A 22,551-nucleotide genomic window follows, 5' to 3' on the forward strand; every position below is an offset into this window, starting at 1 on the left:
ATAGTTTGTACATGCAGAACACTTCCCAGTTTTCCACATAACAATACAACCCCCACTAGGTCCTCTATCTAGGACCTATGTCTTTAAAAACGATTTATTGATTGATTGGATAGAGACAGAGAAATCAAGAGAGACAAAGACACTCGCAGCACCCCTTTACTGCTTGCAAAGCGTCCCCCCTGCAGGTGGAGCTCTGGGGGCTGGGACCCTGGGTCTCTGCACATGGCAGTGTGTGTGTTCAGCTGGGTGCACCACCACCCACGCCCCACCTGTGCCTTAGTGATCCAGGTGACCTTAGGTGACTGTGATGCCTGCTTGAATTTGAGGACATCCACTGACTCCCGTGGTTACCTATGTACCTGCTCCTTCCGCCTCCCGCAGGACTTGGGGGAGGCACCTGGAGGAGGGAGGGGTGTGAGTCCTACCTGCTGCCGTGGGTGTGGCCAGGCTTCCCACTCCCACCCACACACAGAGGAGGCTGGTCTCCAGGTGTGTCCTCAGGCATTCTCTGCCGTGCTCAGCTAGTAAGCCAGACCCGCTCTTAGGGAGTTTGGTGCTCTCTGCAGAGTTGAGCACTAAAGTTCTGGGCCCTTCTGCACCTGGGGAGGCTCCCTTGGCCCCTGGCCCAGACCCACCTCAGCCTCTGTTGTTCCCCCGCAGTTCTGGCAGTATGGCGAGTGGGTGGACGTGGTGGTGGACGACAGGCTGCCCACCAAGGACGGGGAGCTGCTGTTCCTACACTCAGAGGAGCGCAGTGAGTTCTGGAGCGCCCTCCTGGAGAAGGCCTATGCCAAGTGAGTGGGCAGTGCTGAGGCCTCCCGGGACCACCCCAAACTCAGGGTGCCAGGCCCGTGTCCCTCCCGACGTCTGCTCCCCTAGGTTCTGTTTTCTGCCCTAGGAGACACAGAAACACGGGCTCAGAGTCTAAAAGCTGAGCTCTGCCCCTGTGAACATCTGACTGGGAGCAAACCCCGTGCCCTCCTGGCCGTTTCCGTCTCCTCTGCAGCTTTAGGGCAGTGTGAGGTTCTGAAGGAAGGGTCGAGCCTTAGGGCATGCGCCTTGCCATATACACACAGCCAGGTTCAACCCCGGGCACCACATGGGAGCGCCATGACACTGGGGGAAGCTCAGTGCTGTGAGATGTCTCTCCCTCTCCGAAGTAAAAAAGAATGAAAAAGGTCAACCCAGGAGTGATGGAATTGTGCATGTGTGAGGTCCTGTCCTTCCCCCACCTCCGCCACCCACACACACAGTGTTGGAGGAAAACAATGTACTCAGAAACCAAACTCAAGGGGCCAAGTGTGGCACACCTAGTAGAGTGCACACGTTACGACGCGCAAGGACCTGGGGAAGCGGCACAAGTGTTGAAGCAGCTCTGTGGGCGTCTATCTGTCTCTCTTTCCCTCTCTCCCTTTCTCTCTCTCTCTTTTTAAAAAATATTAGTTTAATTAATTTATTATTGGATAGAGACAGAGAAATTAAAAAGGGAGAGGGAGAGAGACAGAGAGACGCCTGCAGCCCTGCTTCACCGTTTGTGAAGCTTTCCCCCTGCAGGTGGGGACCAGGGGCTTGAACCCGGGTCCTTGTGCATTATAATGTGAGCACTTAACCAGGTGCGTCACCGCCTGGCATCCTCCCTCTCTCCCTCTCTCTATCCCCCTTCCCTTTCCATTTTTTTAAGTATTTTTTTTGTAATTTTATTTATTTATCTTCCCTTTTGTTGCCCTTGTTGTCTTTTTTTTTATTGTTGTTGTAGTTATTGTTGTTGTAGTTGATGTCGTCGTTGTTGGATAGGACAGAGAGAAATGGAGAGAGGAGGGGAAGACAGAGAGGGGGAGAGAAAGACAGACACCTGCAGACCTGCTTCACCGCCTGTGAAGTGACTCCCCTGCAGGTGGGGAGCCGGGGGCTCAAACCGGGATCCTCATGCCGGTCCTTGCGCTTAGCGCCACCTGCGCTTAACCTGCTGCGCTACCGCCCGGCTCCCTCCATTTTTTTTTGTCTTATTAAATCAAATAAACAAAGTTAAAAATATCTTAAGAAGAATACCCAACTCAACCAAACCTCCTTCCTTCCCCAGGCATGGCTCTCCTCACTGGCATTAGGGCATTCAAAACCTTCTTTTGGGCCTTTTAGTTCTCATTAAACATACTTAGAGAGGGGGCCGGGTGGTAGCACAGCGGGTTAAGCGAACATGGTGCAAAGCACAAGGACCGGCGTAAGGATGCTGGTTTGAGCCCCCGGCTCTTCATCCGCAGGCGGGTCACTTCACAGGCGGTGAAGCAGGTCTGCAGGTGTCTGTCTGTCTTTCTCTCCCCCTCTCGGTCTTCCCCTCCTCTCTCTATTTCTCTCTCTGTCCTATCCAACTACAACAACATCAATGTTAAAAATAACAATAAGGACAACAACAAGGGCAACAAAATGGGAAAAAATGGCCTCCAGGAGCAGTGGATTTGTAGTGCAGGCTCAGAGCCCCAGAAATAACCCCGGAGGCAAAAAACAAAACAAAACAAACAAACAAACAAAAAAACTGAGAGTGAAAGGGAGAGAGAATACCAGAACACTTTTCAGCTCTGACATATATTGGAGTCAGGACTTGAACCTGGGGCCTTCAAGGCCTCAACTCGGAGGCTCTAGCACACAAGTCTGGCACATAACCACTGCCCTATCTCCTCAGCCCACCTAGTCTCCTTTGTGGTGTCTTTTTTTACAGCCTTGGATGCTCACTGGCCCTGTCCCCAAAGCAGACAGGGCGGTGGGGGTGGGAGTGGAGATGGGGTGCTCAGCCTTTAGAAGGGGTGCCCTACCGGCTCACCAGGTGCGGCCCAGGACCCCCAGAGTCTCTCGCGAGGGCTCCTCTCTGCAGTGCTGAGCAGTGAGCCTGCCGCCCTGGCCTGTCCCCTGCATAGCTGGCCAGGCTTCTCAGGGTTCTTTCTGCCTCTTTGCCTCCCTGGCTCCTTCAGGAGCCTGGCTGTGCCCCGACTAAGGGTGACCCTCTCTCCTTCGCTCCCCACAGGCTCAACGGCTCCTATGAGGCTCTCTCCGGGGGCTCCACGGTGGAGGGCTTTGAGGACTTCACAGGTGGTATCTCTGAGTTCTTTGACCTGAAGAAGCCCCCAGCGCAGCTGTTTCAGATCGTGCGCAAGGCCCTGCGTGCGGGGGCTCTGCTGGCCTGCTCCATCAGTGTGAGCCATCTGGGGGCCACACAGGGCCAGGGGTCCAGGAGGGCTCCCCACCAGAGTAGGACCTGTGACTTAGTGGTTCCTCGTATAGGACCGGGAGGGGGTGGGCAGTCAAGGAGCCCCAAGTCCCCCTAGCTTGCTGAACCCCTAGAGTCCTGTGAGAATGATGTTAAGAACTCAGTCCTCACCCCTGGGTGCCGGGTTATACCCCTGCATCTCCTCTCTGCCATGGAATCTTGAGATTTGAGGTAGCGGGTGTGGAGACTGGCCGTGCTTATTAGATTTTGAGATGCCTTAGAGTCTGAGAGTCAGGGTGGGGCTCTGCATGAGGGGTCAAGGCTTGTTAGCCTAGCGGGACAGATGGGGGCAGGGGGCAGTATCCCGAGCCTGGGGCTGCCTTGCTATAGCCTTGAAGTGGCCTGCGATCTGTTACCTCAGTCACGGGGAGGCACAGCAGACACACTCCCTGCCTCCTCTCAGTTAGCAGTCCCGGCTGCCGAAGGGATGTGGGGCTGGGGGGGACGGGGCTGTGAACTAGCCTGGGGTCTTGGGGTCACTCCTGGAGAATGAATGGCTTTCTGTTCCCCCCAAGGCAAGGTCTTTCCCAGGGTTGGAGCCTCTGAGACCCTCCCCCGGGTTTGCCCACACCCTGGTCCCCTGGCTGTGCCCCATGTCCTGGGCAGCCCCCTAACGCTGGGTCCAGCGAGGCCAGGCCAACCGTTCTGAGTGGACGTGATTCTCTACCCAGATTTCCAGTGCGGCTGAGACAGAAGCCATCACCAATCAGAAGCTCGTGAAGAGCCATGCTTACTCTGTCACTGGAGCGGAAGAGGTACACGGGACAGGGTAGGGACGGTGACTTGTAGCCAGACTGCCATACATCCAGAGAAAGAGAGAGAGAGAGAAAGAGAGAGAGAGAGAAAGAGAGAGAGAGAGGACCTAGGGCTCCCCAGCTCTGCTGAGGTACCTTCTTTCCTTGCTGCCCGAGACCCCGAGCCCCGACACCCCACACCTGACCAGCTCAGAGATGGAAACCACAGCCTCCTGCAGTGGGGGCACCGAGCTCCCTCCCCTCTGGGCTGTGGTCAGCACCAGGGAGGAGCTTTGGAGGGCAGGAGTCAACACTGTCAGATCCTACACTTGTTCCCACGTTCTGTGGGTGAAGCCGCGGGCAGCCACAGCCTTGCGCTGGCTGGACTGTGCAGCTGAGAAGTGGGCTTTGCTTGAGTCCCTGGTAGCCATGGCCTGCGGGAAAACCCAGAGGGTTTCAGCACCAGCTGTTTGTGGCAAAGGCAGGGGTGTGAGTTACTTACTGGTTGGTGCTTGTGCTCCACATCTGTACCCACATCTGTCTGTAGCACACAGTCAAATACATTATGAGAAAACACTGGATGGGGGCTGGGCAGTGGCTCACCCTGTTAAAGGCACATAGTACTAAGCGCAAGGATCTGCGCAAGGATCTGGGTTTAAGCCGCCGGCTCTCCACCTGCGCGCGGGGGGAGGGGGGGATCCTTCACAAGCAGTGTAGCAGGTCTGCATGTCTCTTTCTCTCTCTCTCTCTGACCCCTCCCCCTCCTCTCTCAATTTTTCTCTGTCCTATTCAATAAAATAAAAAAAATATGACTGCTAGGAGCAGTGAATTCGTAGCGATGCCACTGAATTCCAGCGACAATCCAAAAGCAAAAAAGAAAAGAAAAAGAGAGAAAGAGAGAGAAAAAAAAACAAGCATTGTATGAGGGCCTGATGGAAGCACTGAAAGCAAAGTCAGGCACTGGAGACCTGGTCACACATTCCAGCTGTGCGCCCACGTGGCTGGGGGGAGGTGGGGTGTGGGCCTGGGGGTTAGTAAGTCTTCCACTGACACTCAGTCTCAGAGAGCTCAATCTCGCTGAGTTTCACATTTTGAAACTTCAAGATGGAAAGAGACTCCAGCCTGCAGGGCCTCCGTGAGACTCACGCGAGGCAGCAGTGATGCAGCCCGTGGCTTGTCCATAGTACACACTCGCTGACGGCTGTGCCCTTATGGCTCGTTGGCATCTCCGGTCCTGTAAGGAATGACGCCAGTTAGTCTGTGGGGAAAACCCAGAACCAGGTTCCGGCAGACACACACCTGGGCTCACGTCCGGCTCCCCGTGCACTTGACCAGAGTGTGCGAGGTGGAGCGGTTGGCCTGAGCCTGGCAGGCAGGTGGCAAAAGTGAATGAAAGCGTAAGCTGTAGGGGACACTGGACCGTCAAGGGTGGCCCACGACGGTGGCTCAGTTGCTCCTCTGTGTGTTCCCCCCAGGTGGACTTCCGTGGCTGCCCAGAGAGATTGATCCGACTCAGGAACCCTTGGGGCAAGGTGGAGTGGATGGGAGCCTGGAGCGACAAGTAGGTCTGCCCCTCCGGGGGCCGGGCAGTGGCTCACGTGGTTAAGCGCACATGCCACCATGAGCAAGAACCACCTGGGTTCAAGCCCCGGCTGCTCTCCTGTAGGGGAAACATCATGAACAGTGAAGCAGATTTTCAGATGTTTATCTTTCTCTCCCTCTCTATCTCCCTGTCCTTTCTCAATTTCTCTCAGTCCTGTCTAATAAGGAAAATTAGAAAGAAAGAGAAAAAGAAAGGAAGGGAGGAAGAAAACATGGCCATTAGGAGTGGTGGATTCGTAGTGCTGGCACCGAGCCCCAGCAATAATCCTGATGACAATAAAAAAATAAAGTAAAATAAAATAAAATAAGTCTCTGCCCTTCCTACGTAGCTACCCCTTAGCAATTCTGAGGCTCTGTGTCCACTGATTACACAGACCCTTCAAACACAGGAGCCAGAAGTGATTCCTGGCTGGAGAAAGAGAAACCCACTCAGCCAGGTCCTGGATTCTGGGCCCATGTGCCAGCCTGTCAGTGCCAGCAGCTCAGCCTGGCCTTGTTGGGTGCTGAGGGGTTTCCCTGCTTCTCACCTGCCAGGCTGTGGCCATCCCTGGGCACCGTGACCCCTCACAGTGGGGCTTCTTCCAGCTCAGCTGCCCAGCCAGCCTGACAAAGGCCACACCCCAGCGGGCTGCTGGGGAGCCAGGGCCCAGCAGGCAGTGATGGATGGGGCTGTGGGCGCTCACTGCCCAGGAGGAGCTCCGGGACAGGCTGACACTTAGTGATCTTGTCCAGCAGATTAATATCCAGAGAGGCTCTTAGTGGACAGGCCTCTCCGCAGTGGAGAGAGGGAGTCAGTCAGTGACAGGGACCAACACAGAAAGTTCCTTTTGAAAGGAACTTTACCCGCATCAGGGCTGCTGCCAACTGCTGAGCTTCCTCTGGGTTTGTGTCATGAAGAGACAGACACACGTCCCCAAAGCCATGGACTGGCCTCTGTTAGAGGATTTTCATCCGACCGCTCAAGACTGAGGAGAACCCCACCCAGCCCTCTGGGCTGTCAGCTACCTCTCGTGATGACAACGGTGTCGGGGAATGAAACCCAAAAAGCTAACCTGTGGGCATCTTAATCAACAGCTGTTCGTCAAACTGCACAAGCTTTTATTTGACCCTGTGGCCTTGCCCTGATGCCACCTGGTCTGTCCCTGGCAGGGGGCAGGTCAAAGAATGGGACACAGTGGCCAGAGAGGCCGCAGATTCGGCCATCCAGAGACCCTGCTGGGGCTGGCAGGTGCTGGGTGCTTTCTCAGCGCAGTGCAGGGCCTCAGTGCAACACACAAATACTCTTGTAACTTTAACTTGAAAGGGGTTAGGGCTTCATAGCAGGGAGCTGAGAACAGGTTTAAACAATACAAGGTTTTATTAGGGTGAAACGGATAAAAGGCAAAATAGGCAATTATCATCAGGGGTGAAGAGTACGCTAGGTCCATAAAGTCTGAGTATAGTTATCAAAAGTTTAGTCCCATAAGATAAACAGTTATCAGCTCTGGTAAAGGTTGCTCATGGCTGTAGAGGGTCTAAACGTTTACGGGCTAGCAGAGTCTCACGTGTTCAGTTCCCAGGAGGAGGAGGCATGGTGGATACCTGGCGCACGTCCGCTAAGATGAAGCAGCAGCCAGAGAGCCACCTGCTGCAAGTCCTGTGCTCTTTTTTTGTTTGTTTTGTTTTGCCTCCAGGCTTATTGCTGGGCTCAGTGTCTGCACCATGAATCCACTGCCCCTGGAGGCCATTTCCCCCCTTTTGTTGCCCTTGTTGTTGTAGCCTCATTGTGGTGTCCTGTGCTTTTATACATCCCCTTCTCTGTGTGTCCTGCCTCAGGCTAAAGTCATTCATATGGGAAGAGTCCCAAACTCCTGTTGGGGGTCACAACAAATATATTCACTTCCTTTTAGTAAAAACAACAACAACAACAAAGAAAAAAAATGGGGGCGGGCAGTAGTGCAGTGGGTTAAGCACATACTGTGCGAAGCACAAGGACTGACACAAGGATCCTGGCTCAGTTGCTTCACAGGCGGTGAAGCAGGTCTTTCTCTCCCCCTCCTCTCTCCATTTCTCTCTGTCTTATCCAACAACAACAACAGCAAAAATAACAACAATGACAACCAACATGGAAAAAATGGCCTCCAGGAGCAGTGGATTCATAGTGCAGGCACCGAGCCCCAAGGATAACCCTGGAGGCAATAAATAAATAAATAAATAAATAAATAAATAAATAAATAAATAAATGAGTAAAAACAAAAAAAACAGCTGGGAAACATAGCTTGAGGATGTGCTCCCCTGAGCCCCAGGCTCTGTTGAGAAGAAGCTGAGTCCTGGTTCCACCCCAGTGAGAGGGAGGCCTGAGAGCTCTCCACCTGGTGTTTCTGGGCCCCTCAGGGCCAGCTGGAGGGAGAGGCTGGGCTGGGGTCCCCTTCACCCTACACCCCACTTTCCTGCCTGGTAGGGAGGTGCTTGTGTCAGTCCAAGATCACTCGGGGGTCACTTAGACATCCCCCAGCTGTTCCAGGAAAACCTCACCCTGGAAAGGTCAGGTGGGTGGGGGTGGTATTTGGATAGACATGTGGGCATTGCTGTGAAAAGGCCACCGGCAGGCGGCCTCAGACGGTGCTTAGGGAAATCACTGTCAGACAGGGACTATTGTCCCCGCAGGCTCAGGAGGTGGGCCTTGTCCGCTTCCAGGGAGGGTCGGACCCACTTTCAGCATCCCAGGAGGAGGGATGGATGGATGGATCCGTCTTCCTTAGATGTATGTAGACATCCCGGCTGGAGGGGGACATGAGGGTAGTGCCATGTGCCTGCCGTGCTTCTGAGGTCACCTGATAGTGCCCAGGGAGTCCTGTCCCCTCTCCCAGACTGCACCCAACCCACTCCTGCCCATCTGCATCTCTCTCATGTTCTACTTCTCTTCTTTTTTTCTTTCTTTTTCTTTGTCTCCAGGGTTATTGTTGGGGCTCGGTGCCTGCACTACGAATCCACTGCTCCTGGAGGCCATTTTTTTTCCATTTTGTTACCCTTGTTGTTGTTGTCATTATTCTTGTTATTGTTGCCGTTGATCTTGTTGGTGTTGGATAGGACAGAGAGAAATTGAGAGAGGAAGGGAGACAGAGAGGAGAGAAAGACAGACACCTGCAGACCTGCTCCATTTCTTATGAAGCAAGCCCCCTGCAGGTGGGAGCTGGGGACTTGAACCGGGATCCTCACATTGGTCCTTGTGCTTCACGCCATGTGCACTTAACCCGCTGTGCTACCACCCAACCCCCTTTTTATTTCACTAGGTTCTCCTCTGCCATCATGCTCCAGGACCTGAACCCTCTCCTACCCCAGAGTCTTTTACTTTGTTCAATACACCGACTCCAGTCCAAGTTCTGCTTAGTATTTGCCCTTCTGATCTTGCTTTTCAACTTCTATGAGGGAGATCATCAAAGATTCATCCTGATATATATATATATATATATCACAACTTGCTCAGCCACTCATCTGTTGTTGGACACCTGGGTTGCTTCCAGGTTCTGGCTATTACAAATTGTGCTGCTATGAACCTAGGTGAACACAGATCTTTTTGGATGGGTGTGTTTGGTTCCTTAGGATCTATCCCCAGGAGAGGAATTGCAGGGTCATAGGGTAGGTCCACTTCTAGCCTCATGTCCCACTTCTGACCCCTTAGGGAAGACCAGCTACAGTGAACAGTCCTAGGAGTGATCGCTTCTTTTTCTTCCTCTCCTGCTCCCTGCTCCCCCTTCCTTAGCCACCAGGGTTACTGCCAGGCCTCAGTGCCTGCACAATGAATCTACTACTCCTGGCAGCCATTGTTTTTCTTTGCTAGGACAGAGAGAACTTGAGAGGGAAGGGGAGATATAGAGGAGGAGAGACAGAGAAACACCTGCAGACCTGCTTCACCACTTATGAAACTTCTCCATGAAGGTGGGTGTGTGGACTCAAACCCCCCCCCCCCGTTCCAAAAGTTTCTGGTGATTTTCTTTTCCTCAGTGCACCGGAGTGGAATCACATAGACCCCAGGCAGAGAGAAAAACTGGACAGGAAAGCAGAGGATGGAGAGTTCTGGTGAGAGTTGGAACCAAGGCTCCCCCCCCGTCTCCTCCCCCAAGCTGTGGGCTCCCTCCTGGTTGTGGTGGGCAGCATCCATACCCCACACAAGCGCCTGTGGGTTCTGTGGGTCCTACCTCTGTGCTGGACGCTGGTCAGAAGGAGCTGGAAGTCAGGTGGAAGTGGGCCGGGCTGCCTGTGGTGGGCGCGTCTCCTGGTGGGAGGCCTGGCTGGTTAGATCTGCCGGGAGGGCTCTGCAGTGGGAAGGGGACTTGGGGACACTGTCCCCGTCGGTCAGGGCTGCAGAGGGGATCAGCGCTGGCAGGCTCCTGCCCTGCCTGTCACCACCGTGCCCCCACCAACGCCAGTCACCCTCTGCCCCCAGGATGTCCTTCTCAGACTTCCTGAGGCAGTTCTCTCGGCTGGAGGTCTGCAACCTGGCCCCCGACTCCCTGAGCTACAATGAGCTGCACAAGTGGAACCTGGTCCTGTTCAATGGCCGCTGGACGCGGGGCTCCTCCGCTGGGGGCTGCCAGAACTATCCTGGTGAGGGTCCTCCCAGTGGGTGGGGGCTGCCAGAACCACCCAGGGGAGGGCCCCCCTAGTGGGCAGGGGTGGGGGCTTCCAGACTGGTCAGGGGCCATGTCTGTTTCTCCTTGGATGGCTCTCTGCTTGCTGGTTCTGTGCTCCTCCCTGGGCAGGCCTTGGCAGCTGGGGCAGCCAGCATGGGGGTGGTTCTCTAGCCCCTGTCTTGTGCCCCCCTTAGCCATACCACTGTCCCTGCTTCTGCGTGTCCACCCTGCCCTCCCCACCCCCCCAGCCCTGTGACCTTGGACTAACCTTGCCCTGGGTACGCTGTGCTAAGACCTCTGTCTCCCTGGCACCTGCACCCAGCCCAGCCCGAGGCCACGCAGGGAGCAGAGCTCTGCAGGGACTGGCCATCGGTGGGCGAGAGGTTCTCAGCAGGGACCCCAGAGCTGCCATTTCTGCTTTGTGCCCCCTGAGTCAGAGGTGTGGGCTAGGACTGCACCCCAGGGGTCACTCAGCCTGGGGGGCCTGGTGCCAGCATCCAGCACCTCTGCACTAACCTCTGATGTCCTCTCATGGCACTCAAGGTGTGTGTATGTGTGTGTGTGGGGGAATGTTACCAGCTCCAGAGAGATCACTGATGTGTACACACCTAGGCCCCTCCTCAGTCGGACCAGATGGGGCAGGACCAGAGGAAGACACCCCGCCAAACACAACCACCCCTGTCTCTGAGGAGGAACGGAGGAAGGAGGGCATGGCCCACTCTCCCCACTGTCCAGCTGACTGTACGGCCCTGAGTCAGCAGTCAGCGTGCTCTCCTCAAAGTGGGGCTCCCCCCACACCCCCACCTTCATCCTGAGACCCCCTAGGTGTGCAGGCCTGGGTCCCAGCTGCTCTGTCTCCCTCCAGCCCCCTTCCAGCCCATAGTCCCCTATTTCTAGGGGAAGAGACACGGGCTGACCAGAGACTGAGAAGGGGAAGCCCTTCCTTGCTCGGCTGTGGGATCCTGGGGTGTGTTGGAGGGGGAGGGTGGGTGTGGGTGTTCATTTTCCTGGGTCTCCCTTCTGGAACCCTCCAAACGGAGCGGCCCCCTTTGGAAGTGCTGTGCAAACCCTATGGTCTCAGGCACTGGGCCTGCACTATTTTACGGCCCGTTTGTCCTCCTCCACTAGTTCTGTTAAGGAGTGAACACAAAAAGGGGGAGGGACTGCAGGAAGGTGGCCTTTGAGAGGAATTAAAATACACTCCCCTTCGGCAATGAGTAGGAAGTCTGCATGGGTCATTCTGGGATGTCAGCACGGAGGGGGCGTTAGGTACCTGTGCACACGACATCACACGTCTGTGCCGTCTGTCACGGGCTCTCTGTTGGGAGGAGACGGGGGCTCGGGCCCTGGGTTAGTGCCATGAGTGGGGGACGGGGCTCCCTGCGGGTCTGGGGTTTTACACAGCTCATTGGTGCTCTCAATAAAAGCCTGGGCCTGGAGATCCTGGACCTAGAACCTGGCAGGGGGCTTGCCTCTCCCAGAGGTGCGTTGGCACCGAAGTTGAGGCCCCACCCGGGGCGTGCTGGGGGCCTCCCCCTCCAGTTATGCTCTGCCTGTGAGCAGTGCCCTGGACGGACGCGCTCCATGCCCTCTGTGCTGTGGTTAGTGCAGTCCCTCTTTCGAGAGTTCTTGGGAAAGACCGTTTCTTCAGCGTTCAGGGATGGGAGCCAAGCCTGCTTCCCAGGTGCCAATCATTCTTCTCCTGTGTGAACAAATGGCTTACTGGGTGTCGGCGGTGTGTGTGTGTGTGTGTGTGTGTGTGTGTGTGTGTGTGTGTGTGTGTGTGTGTGTGTGTGTGAGTATTTTCTTGATTGTGCACTGTAACTCAGCCCATAGGTGGCCAGTGTTGCCTAGAACTCCTCAGATGGGTTTGTTGGCTGATGCCATTAGTTATTGGACTGTGTGTGTGTGTGTGTGTGTGTGTGTGTGTGTGTGTGTGTGTGTGTGTAACAAAATACACAGACCACAGAGTTTACCATCTACTGGAATCAACTGTTTTCACATTTCACATACAGTCATCACATCACCCATTTCCCAAACACTGTCATGACCCCAAGGTGAAACTCTACCCATTAAACAATGACCTTAGCCCCCCTTCTCCCAGTACCTGGAAATAACCAGTCACTTCTGTCTTAGGAATTCAACTCCTCCAGGTTCCTCAAGTAAGTGGGATCATACAGTTTTTTTTTAAGTTTATTTATTTAATGGGTATATATAGAGAGGGAAAGGGAGATAGGGAGAGAGACAGAAAGACACCCGCAGACCTGCTTTACCTCTTGTGAAGTTTCCTCTCTATAGATGTGACTGTGCTTGAACCCGGGTCCTTGCACACTGTAACATATGTGCTCAACCGGGTGCCCCACCACCCAGCCCCACAATATTTTCTTTTTTAACCCAAGCACTGTTCAGTTCTGGCCTATGAGGGTGCAATGATTGAACCTGGGACCTTTGAGTCTCAGACTTGAAAGGCTCTTTGCTTTTTTTTTTTTTTTTTTTCCTTCCAGAGTTATTGCTAGGGGGCTTGGTGCCGCCATTATGAATCCTTGATTTTTTTCCTTCCTTTCTTTTCCTTTCCTTTCTTTTCCTTTCCTTTCCTTTCCTTTCCTTCCTGCCTCTCTTTCTTCCCTCCTTCTTTCCTTCCTTCTTCCATTTCTTTCTTTCTTTCTTTCTCTCCTTAACCTCTTTCTTTTTTTAATATTTATTTATTCTCTTTTGTTGCCCTTGTTGTTTGATTATTATAGTAATTATTGTTGTTATTGTTGGATAGGACAGAGAGAAATGGAGAGAGGAGGGGAAGACAGAGAGGGGGAGAGAAAGACAGACACCTGCAGACCTGCTTCACCGCCTGTGAAGGGACTCCCCTGCAGGTGGGGAGCCGGGGGCTCGAACTGGGATCCTTACGCTGGTCCTTGCACTTTGCGCCATGTGCACTCAACCTGCTGTGACTCCCTCCTTACCTCTTTCTTTCTTTCTTTCTTTCTTTCTTTCTTTCTTTCTTTCTTTCTTTCTTTCTTCCTTTCTTCCTTTCTTTTCTTTCTTTCCTTTCTTTCTTTCTTTCTTTCTTTCTTCTTTCTTTCTTTCTTCCTTTCTTCCTTTCTTTTCTTTCTTTCCTTTCTTTCTCCCTTTCTTTCTTTCTTTCTTTCTTCCTTTCTTCCTTTCTTTTCTTTCTTTCATTTCTTTCTCCCTTTCTTTCTTTCTTCCTTTTTTCACTTTACTGGATAAGACAGAGAGAAATTGAGAGGGGAGGGGGACATAGAGAAGGAAAGAGAAAGATAGACACCTGCCGACATGACATGCTTCACCACTTGTGAAGCGTCCCCCCCCCCCCCCCCGCAGGTGGGAGCCGGGAGCTTGAACCCGGATCCTTGTGCCGGTCTTTGGGTTTGGTGCTGGGTGCTTTACCAGGTACACCACCGTCCATCCCCCTGTGCCTGTCCTTCAGTGACTGGCATTTCACTGAGCAGTATCCTCAGGCTTTCTTCATGGTGGAGCACTTGATGGGACTTCCTTTTGAGGGATGTATTCTATTCCACTGTGCGTATGAGCTCCAGCAGCAGCCCGGGAGCCCTTTCTGGGGCTCACCTGGAAATGGCATTGTCATGGCTCCCTCTGCAAGGGAGTGGTTCTCAGGAAGCTGTAACACCACGGAAGCCATCAAGTGAGGTGGGTGGGGACAGGGTCTGGTCTCCGGGTCCCGGGGTTGTGATCCAAAGCTGGGGTCCCCGAGGGAGAGTGCTGGCCATCAGCCGGCCCTTCCAGGGGCCTCATGCCCGTCCAGCTGCGAGCTCCTCAGCTCAGGGACACATGTGTCATCCCCACCTCCCAGGAAGACCCACAGCTGCTTCCCTGCACAGCCACTGGGGACTCCCATCCCTGCTCACAGTCCTCCCTCCCATCCCCTTTTCCTCCACCTCCTCACGGCTCCTGGGGACCCGCCATCTCCCGGCGACTCCCAGCCACGTACTGGACCAACCCCCAGTTCAAGATCCACCTGGACGAGCAGGATGACAGCCCTGGGGAGCCCCACTGCACCGTGCTGCTGGGCCTGATGCAGAAGAACCGGCGACGGCAGAAGCGTCTGGGGCAGGGCCTGCTCAGCATTGGCTATGCCGTCTACCAGGTGTGCCGAGCCGGCGAGGTCTCTCTGCACACGAGGGCTGGGCTGGGGGGCCCTTCATGGGTACCAACGTGGCCTGGTGTCCGGGTGTTCCCATCCAGGCCTGCTGTGCTCCCTGGAGCGTTTCTCTCTTCCTGAGTCCCACAGTGAGGGGTTCACTCCTGCGGCTTAGTTCTTGCCTGCTGTTCACTCTAGGGCATGGGATTTAGTGAACCTGGTCAGTCACCGTTTATCTTGCCAAGTGTAGGCTTCTGGGGGGGGCAGACACAGGGATGGAGGGACTCGAGGGGACCCCCCAAGTCTAGAGGCATCCCAGAGTGGGATCAGGGAGACTGGACATGGGAGCCCAAGACAGACACCACCTCCCTCCACGGGCAATCTGAAACATTTGTGGGTATAGTCAGGGCTTGGGTGGATTGAGGGGAGCCCCATATGCCAGCTCCCCCCAGCCCCCTACCCTTCAGGGACCTCACAGTCTTACATATGTCAAAGCCTGACCTTCTGGACTCGACCAGCCTTAGTGAGGAACCCACTGGAAGACACTTCATTTTTTAATTATGTTTTTATTTATTTATTTTTAAAGATTTTATTTATTTATTCTTGAGACAGGAGGAGAGACAGAGAAAGAACCAGACATCACTCTGGTACATTTGCTGCCGGGGATCGAACTCAGGACCTCATGCTTAAGAGTCCAGTGCTTTATCCATTGCACCACCTCCCGGACCACATGTTTCTATTTATTTATTAGAGACAGAGAGAACTTGAGGAGGGGGACATAGGGAGAGAGAGAGACAGACAGAGAGACACCCGCAGCCCTGCTTCACCACTCGTGAACTTTTCCTCCTGCAGGTGGGGACCAGGATCTGTGTACTGTAATGTGTGTGCCCAACCAGGTGTGCCACCACCTGGCCCCTGCCACCACCTGGGCCCTGCTGCCACCTGGGCCCTGCCGCCACCTGGCCCCTGCCATTTCACTTTTTATACAGGCAGAGTCTCCTTATAAAAACATCCCAGAGGAATTGTGGTGGTGTTTTTTACATAATTTTGTTAAACATAAATTTTTTGGGGGAGGAAATACAATTCCAATCAGAAAGGAGCCCAGAGTTGGCTGACGGCCCAACATCAGAGTATAAATCACCGAGAGAAAAAGTACTGTGAGGCGTCAGGTGGTGCACCTGGTTAAGGGCACACAGTACAGTGTGCAAGGATCCAGGTTCAAGGCCCTGGTCCCCACCTGTAGGGAGGAGGACATAGCCAGTGTCTGGTCTAGGGACAAAGGGGTCAGCCAGCACATAGCCCGGAGCGAGGACCCAGACCCCAGACCCTTCCTCTCTGCTCCTCCCACACAGTCCCTGAATAGCACCCCCTGAAGGAAGAGCCCCCTCCAGGTTCTACCCCACAGGTATCTGTCAGGGGCTCGACAAGGCAGGCCATGGCCACTAGTTAGTGACAGGCTGTCTGCCTAAGTCCTTACCTGAGGCCTGGAGAGCTCATTGGCTCTATTCTAAGCTCCAGGGCTCTCATCCCCCAGAGAATCCAGGGTCCCACATGATGGGACTACATGGTGACCAAATAGAAAATGGAGTCTTGCTTCTTTGTAGAATATGGATGCTCTGTGCCCCCGAGCCGGGACCTGTCCAGTGCAGGGTGTGGGGAGGGGAGTACACACAGGGTGGAGGGGGTGGGGACTTCCCATGACCTACCCCCTTTCCCTACAGGTTCCCAAAGAGGTATGTGTGTGCTGGTAGAGTTTTCCTTCCTTTGGTAAGAAATGGCCCAGTTGGCGTGGGCGTGGGTGTGGGCCCTCATGGCACCTCTGCTGCCTCTGAGGGAAGCTGACTTGCATGTGTACAGACTCCCCCAGGACCCCCAGATGTGGCTGAGACACCCCGAGTCCCACCCGTCACACCCCCAGCCCCCTTGGAAGCCACCGGTGCTGCCCTTGGCCCGGTCTGCCTGCCGCCTCCTCCTGGTGTCCGGAGCACCTCAGCCCCTGGCCCTCCAGCCATGCATGTGCAGGCCTTGCTTTCTGAGGGGAGAGGGGGTGTCCACAGAGCTTCATGCTCTGTGGGGGGCAGCTGGGCAGAGACCTCAGTGTCATGCTCACAGCTGGGGCGTCAAACTCACTCACTGACTCTCCCACTGTCCCATCTGTCTTTGCTGGAAGGTGGGGTGGCCCTGGGGAGCAGACTGATGTGCTGTTCAGGGACATTCTAGAAGGCAGCCAGCAAGAGGCCAGGGAGGTAGCTTAATGGTGGGTGCAGGACTGAGCACTCAAAGCCCTGACTTCCACCCCCAGGGCTGCATGTGCCAGAAAGAGGCTCTAGTCTCCACGCCCCATAAAACAAATACATCGGTCGACTACAAGTTGTATCCTAGACGAGTGACGTCAGATGCTCTGGGGTGACCCGGCCTCCCCTCTGTCCCGGGCACCCCAGGGATCCATGGGCTGGATGGGTCTGAAGTGAGGCCCCCACTTTCTGGGCACCCACACTTTGAGAGCCACCCCAGGTTCAGCCTGCTCCAGTGGCCTGTCACTCTGGCTGAACCTGGCCCGGGGAAGGTGACATCTGGGTGGGTGGCAGCCTATGCCTGCTGGAGTCTCGCTCAGCACAGAAGGGCCCTGGCTCTGCCTCATGTCCTCCTGTCTGTCCCTTCCTAGTCCTCCAAATAAGACTTCTCAGGCCCTGTGCTTGGTGGAGGGCACTTCCTCTAGGCCCCACCTGTGTTGGTGTTTTCCTCTCCTCTCCCACCTTCTCCTGCTGGGTCCCTGTTTCCCCCCTTGCTGTCACTAGGATGGAATAAATGGCTTCACTGGCTGGGCCCCCAGGGGTGGGGGGAGGCTCTTAGGTCTTGTCAATGTCCATGTGTCCAGGTTGTCCTGGTAAGCAGGGCTTGGCTGGGGACATGCTGGGAGCCCTGTGACATCCTGACCAGGGCATGGGAGCAGTGTTGTGATCCACTGAGTGTTCAGAGGTCCTGGATGGGCACTGTCCATGGGGGAGGGCACATTCTGGCCCTGGGGTCACACAAAATCAGAACCTGGTCATGTCTCAGCACTGGCCCTGTGTCACAGGCACCTTGGTGCAGGTCAAGATGGCTGCTATGTGGGCCCGGTGGTGGCACACTCGGTTGAGCCCACACGTTACCGCGTGCTAGGAAGGACCCAGGTTCAAATCCCCGCTTCCCCACCTTCACAAGTGGTGGAGCAGGTCTGCAGGCATCTCTCTTTCTCTCTCCCTCTCTATCCTCCCCTCCTCTCTCAATTTCTCTTTGCTCTAATAAAAATAGAAAGGTGCCAAGCCTCAGTGACAACCCTGGTGGCAAAAATAAAAACCAAAAATATGACTGCTGTGGAGACCTAGTGACAGCCATCTCACATAGGGGCCTCTCTGTTTCTCCCTCTCTCTGTGTATGTCTCTCCCTCTCTCTGTGTATGTCTCCCTCTCTCTCTCCCTCTCTCTCTTTCTTTCTCTCTCCCTCTCTCTCTCTTTCTTCCCCCCCACCCCCCGTGTGTGTTCCAAGCTCCCTGCAGCTGGTAATGCCCCAGTCTCCTCTCTTGCCCTGGGGGAGCTGCCCCCTACTCTCTGAGGCCAGCCAGAGCCCGAGGGAGGCCAGGAGGCCCCTGACCAGCTCAAGCTGCCGCTCCCCCCTCAGGCCCTCAGCCTCCAGCTTGGCTGCCCTCTCCCTTTTCAGCGCTGCTTTCTTGCAGACCCTTCTGGCTCCAAACTCACTTTTCCGGACATGAGCTGGGCCCAGGGACCCGGGTGCCAGTCCCCAGGCACAGCTGCCCAGTCAGTGAGGGAGACGCTCCCAAGGTCTCGACCTGAGACGTTGATCTGGCTGGAAAGAACAGCCAAGGCATCAAAGGGGTTGGTGTATCCCTGACAGACCCCAGGCCTCAGATCCCAGCCCCACCATCCTCACGGGGCCTCACTGAAAGGGACACCCACTGCTGCTCCCCGGGACGCAGGACCCGACGCCTCACTGCGCTTTTCTGCAGCTGGAGAGCCGGACAGACACGCCGCTGGGCCCAGACTTCTTCCTGGGCCGCCAGCCTGCCGCCCGCTCCAGCACCTATGTCAACCTGCGTGAGGTGTCGGGCCGGCTCCAGCTGCCCCCGGGGGACTACCTGGTGGTGCCATCCACCTTTGAGCCCTTCAAGGACGGGGACTTCTGCCTCCGGGTGTTCTCAGAGAAGAAGGCGGGGGCGCTGTGCGTGAGCCTGCTCTGGTGGACGGGTGGGGGCCAGACACGGGCAGGGGCCCTCCACACCCCTGGGCCCTTCACGGGGTCTCAGGTCACTGGGGGCTCTCTGAGAGAAAGGGTGACACCAGAAGCCTGGCTGCAGGAGTCTCTACCCAGCAAGGTTAGCGTGTAAGGACCAGAAAGAGCACCTCTAACACACACACACACACCATACACCCCCCACCACATACACTAACCACACACACCATCTTGCACATACATGATGTGACGTTCACACCACACACAGACCACACATGCCCACACGTCCACGTCAGCCACACCACAGCACACACCTATCACCCTCACGCCACGTACCACACACAGATCCCCTAGGCACCCCCACACTTTAAGACCCTGATACACACACCCGTCCGCCACGCCCTCTCCCCACTCACACTCTACCTTGTGCCAAGCTCACATTCCAGCTCGCAGGTGGGGAGGGGGCTTGCTGGCTTTCCCCCAGAATCCACTGCCACTGCGACGTATCAAGCTGGATCCCGGGGGGCCGGGGGAGAGTGGTACCTGAGGCACAATGGTGGGGAGAAGCCTTCAGCAGAGTGGTTCACCGGGTGAACACTCCAGGTTCCATCAAGGAAGGGCCAGTGGGACGTGGCGGCTGGTGCAAACTCTGGGGTTGGGTGGGGGAGTATCCCGGGTAAAGACGCCACTTGTACAGTTTGGAGCTAGTGAAAATGGAAGTGTGTGGGTGGGAGGCCAGGCCCGCAGAAGAGCCACAGACATTAAAGCCTCTGGTTCTTTGCCACAGTCCTTACTCACACTTGGTGAATCTCTTTCTTTGCGTTTCAGGGAGATTGGGGATGAGGTGGCTGAACACCCCTATGAGGTATGTGAGGGCAAGGTATGGCAGGCCAGACCCTCTCGCCTAGCAGGCCTCTGAGTTTCTTATTGGATTATAGGCCTCTTTCTATAATGAGGATGGTGATTCTTTTAATATTATTTATTATTGGATAGAGACAGAGAGAAATTGAGAGGAGACCTGCAGCCCTGTGTCACCACTTGTGAAGCTTTCCCCCTGCAGAGGACTAGGGGCTTGAACCCCATTCTTTGAGCACTGTAATGTGTGTGCTCCGAATCCACTGCTCCGAGAGACCATTTTTTTCCCTTTTGTTGCCCTTTTTTTTTTTTTAATCATTGTTGTGGTTATTATTATTGTTGTTGTTGCTGTCCTTGGATAGGACAGAGAGAAATGGAGAGAGGAGGGGAAGACAGAGAGGGGGAGAGAAAGATAGACACCTGCAGACCTGTTTCACCGCCTGTGAAGTGACTCCCCTGCAGGTGGGGAGCCGGGGGCTCGAACCGGGATTCTTCTGCCAGTCCTTGTGCTTTGCACCACGTGCGCTTAACCTGCTGTGCTACAGCCCGACTCCCTCAAGGACCATTTTTAATGCACCCTGGGTCTCAGGACACTGACGCAGAGTACCATCCCACATGTCTCAGAAGCCCAGGAAACTTCTTAGATACACGGGGCCTGGGAGATAGCCTACCCAGTATAGCACACGCCTGACTGTGTGTGAGGGCTTGGGTGTGAGCTTCCAGTCACCACGGGGGAAGCTTCTTAAGCCGTGGAGCAGTGCAGTGGGGTCTCTCCTGTCCTCTCTCTCTCTCTCTCTCTCTCTCTCTTTCTCTGTCTCAAACAAACAAGGAAACAGTGGAGTGGAATTTTATCTGCACAGAGCCCCAGCGATAACCCTGGTGGCAGAAATCGAAGGTGCTGACAGCATGAATTGTGAAATATTGTGTGTGTTGTTTGGTAACTGCATCTCCCCAACCCCCACCCCTGCCCCCCAGCCTCACCCCAGGGAGGTGGATGAAGCAGACAAGCAGTTCAGGAGCCTGTTTGAGAAGCTGGCCGGGCAGGTGAGTGAGGGCCGCCTCCTGCCAAGCGAGTGTGGAGAGTACTTGAACCCTTACTCCCTGGAGTCTCGGTCAGTAAGACAGATAACCCAGGCTATAGGTCTCAGGGTCCCTTACCCCAACCCCCCTTCTGTCTGTCTCCCCTCCTGTGTCACTGCCGGGCAGAGTGGTCACTGTCCCAGATCACTGTGCTTGTCACATGGCTGCCTCATGAGCAAATAGCCGGCCAGATCTCCAGGCCTCGCCAGGAGCCCTTCTGATTGTCAACTGGCCTTTTTAGGTCGGGGCCCAGCTGAGGCCCTGGGCAGCTCTGATTTTCTAAATCACCCCCTTTCGCAGATGGGAGGGCTCCCCAACAGGCAGCGGGGTCAGCCAGGCTGGGCAGAGCCTGAGATGGGGGCCTACTGTCCTCCCCTCACCAGGCCTAGGGCCAGAAGAAGCATTGACCAGTGGCATGGCTTGTGCCAGAGTGATGTCCTCTCCCTCTCTCTCTCTCCCTCCCTCCCTCCCTCCTCTTGTTATTAAGTAAATCTTTAATAATAACAACAACAATGCCTTGGAATGGCTGTCGGGGCTTGCTGTACCTCATGTCCGGACTCTCCTCTCTAGGATGCCGAGCTCAGTGCTGGTGAACTCAAGACGGTTCTCAATGGAGCGCTTTCCACATGTAGGTCGCTCTTGGGGGCTTTGCGGAGGCAGGCACCCTGGGTAGTGGGTCCTGTGTGGTCTACTGCGTGGCCATCTCCTGGCCTCCTGGGCCTCTTCTCATTGCAGACTGTGCAGGCGCAGAGATGTGTCCACACCCTTCTGGTGGACACACGCGTGCTCTGTCCCCCCGTCTCAATTTCCATATCTGTGAAAGATGAGGAAGAGCCTTGCAGGGCAGTCACTATGGCTTCTGGTTCTGCTTGGCTGGCGGGGACACCAGACCTGGAGGCAGTGGCTTCCTGACGTCTCATGGGGTGGAGGGCGGCCAAGTCCCAGTGTCAGCATTCACTCTGCTGTACATTGGCTGTGGAGACCAGGGGCTCTGGTGGCCCTGCACAGGTATTTCTGACTCCCGCCCCTCTCCTGTCCCTCACTTTAGGGCCAGACATAAAATTTGATGGATTTGACATCAACACTTGCAGGGAGATGGTCAGCCTGATGGATGTATCCTTTCTCCGTCACCTTGACTTTCCTTTCTCCTGACAAGAACCACTAACTGCTCCAGGCTCCAGGGAGGGGACAGGGGAGGCCAGGGAAAGGAGTGTGGGTGCTGAGCTTTCGAGAAAACTCTCTTGGGGGCTGGGTGGTGGTACACCGGGTTAAGTGCACATTAAGTGCAAGGACCAGCACAAGGATCCCAGTTCAAGCCTGTGGCTCCCCACCTGTATGGAGGAAGCTTCACAAGTGGCGAAACAAGTCTGCAGTTGTCTCTCTTTTTCTTTCTCCCTCTCTAGCTCCCCCTCCTCTCTCAATTTCTCTCTGTCCTGTCCAATAACATAGAAAAAATGGTCGCCGGGAGCTGTGGATTCATAGTGCCGACACAAAACCCCAGCGATAATGCTGGAGGCAGAAAAAAAAAAAAAAAGAGAGAGAGAGAGAGAAAACTCTCTTCTTTTCCCTCCTCCTCAGAAAGTTTGAGGTTGTCATCTTTCACAGGTGGACAGACTGAGGCGGGTAGTTCCTTTAACTCAGAGACAGCAAAGATACAGCATTTTTGTCCTTCTGTAGCGATCTGTTAGCCAGCGCCCATCCCTCCAAACCCCTTGTCTGCCCTCTGTCCTCCCCACTCCCTGCCCCCCAACTACGTCTCAGAGTCTCATCACCACCTTAACCAACAGCCTAGGAGGAGCACAGGAGATTAGACCTGCTTGTTTTTACACTGAGGAGGCCGAAAGGTCTGGAGGGTGGTCACGCCGAGGGCTGTGGGCTGGCTGCTGGAGCGGGTATGCAGACTTACCAGCCTTGCAAAGACGGGGTGTTCTCTGTACTTCTAGAGCACAGGCATGGGGGTTCCTTAGCCCAGGGCCCCACTTTCAGGTTCAAGTAAGTACCAGTCAGTTCAGTAACAGACTGTTGAGTGTCCATTCACTGTGCTGCAAATAGTCCCTTGATTTC

At 55.0% G+C, this 22,551-nt stretch overlaps 1 protein-coding gene across 1 annotated transcript in view; it reads left to right on the plus strand.

Annotated features, from left to right (window-relative positions):
* LOC103119846 (calpain-8) overlaps window positions 1-22,551 on the plus strand; it is a 49,947-nt gene that overhangs the window by 16,134 nt on the left and 11,262 nt on the right. The window contains exons 4-16 of the mRNA XM_007530172.2: window positions 661-794; window positions 3,017-3,185; window positions 3,931-4,014; window positions 5,469-5,554; window positions 9,580-9,654; window positions 10,022-10,182; window positions 14,165-14,328; window positions 16,044-16,055; window positions 18,329-18,540; window positions 19,381-19,417; window positions 20,383-20,451; window positions 21,058-21,115; window positions 21,536-21,600. Of these exons, the coding sequence (XP_007530234.1) occupies window positions 661-794; window positions 3,017-3,185; window positions 3,931-4,014; window positions 5,469-5,554; window positions 9,580-9,654; window positions 10,022-10,182; window positions 14,165-14,328; window positions 16,044-16,055; window positions 18,329-18,540; window positions 19,381-19,417; window positions 20,383-20,451; window positions 21,058-21,115; window positions 21,536-21,600 (1,326 nt within the window). The remainder of the gene's footprint in view (window positions 1-660; window positions 795-3,016; window positions 3,186-3,930; window positions 4,015-5,468; window positions 5,555-9,579; window positions 9,655-10,021; window positions 10,183-14,164; window positions 14,329-16,043; window positions 16,056-18,328; window positions 18,541-19,380; window positions 19,418-20,382; window positions 20,452-21,057; window positions 21,116-21,535; window positions 21,601-22,551) is intronic.

The sequence above is a fragment of the Erinaceus europaeus genome, chromosome 6, assembly GCF_950295315.1.
Source record: "Erinaceus europaeus chromosome 6, mEriEur2.1, whole genome shotgun sequence".
In the NCBI taxonomy this organism is placed as follows: Eukaryota; Metazoa; Chordata; class Mammalia; order Eulipotyphla; family Erinaceidae; genus Erinaceus; species Erinaceus europaeus.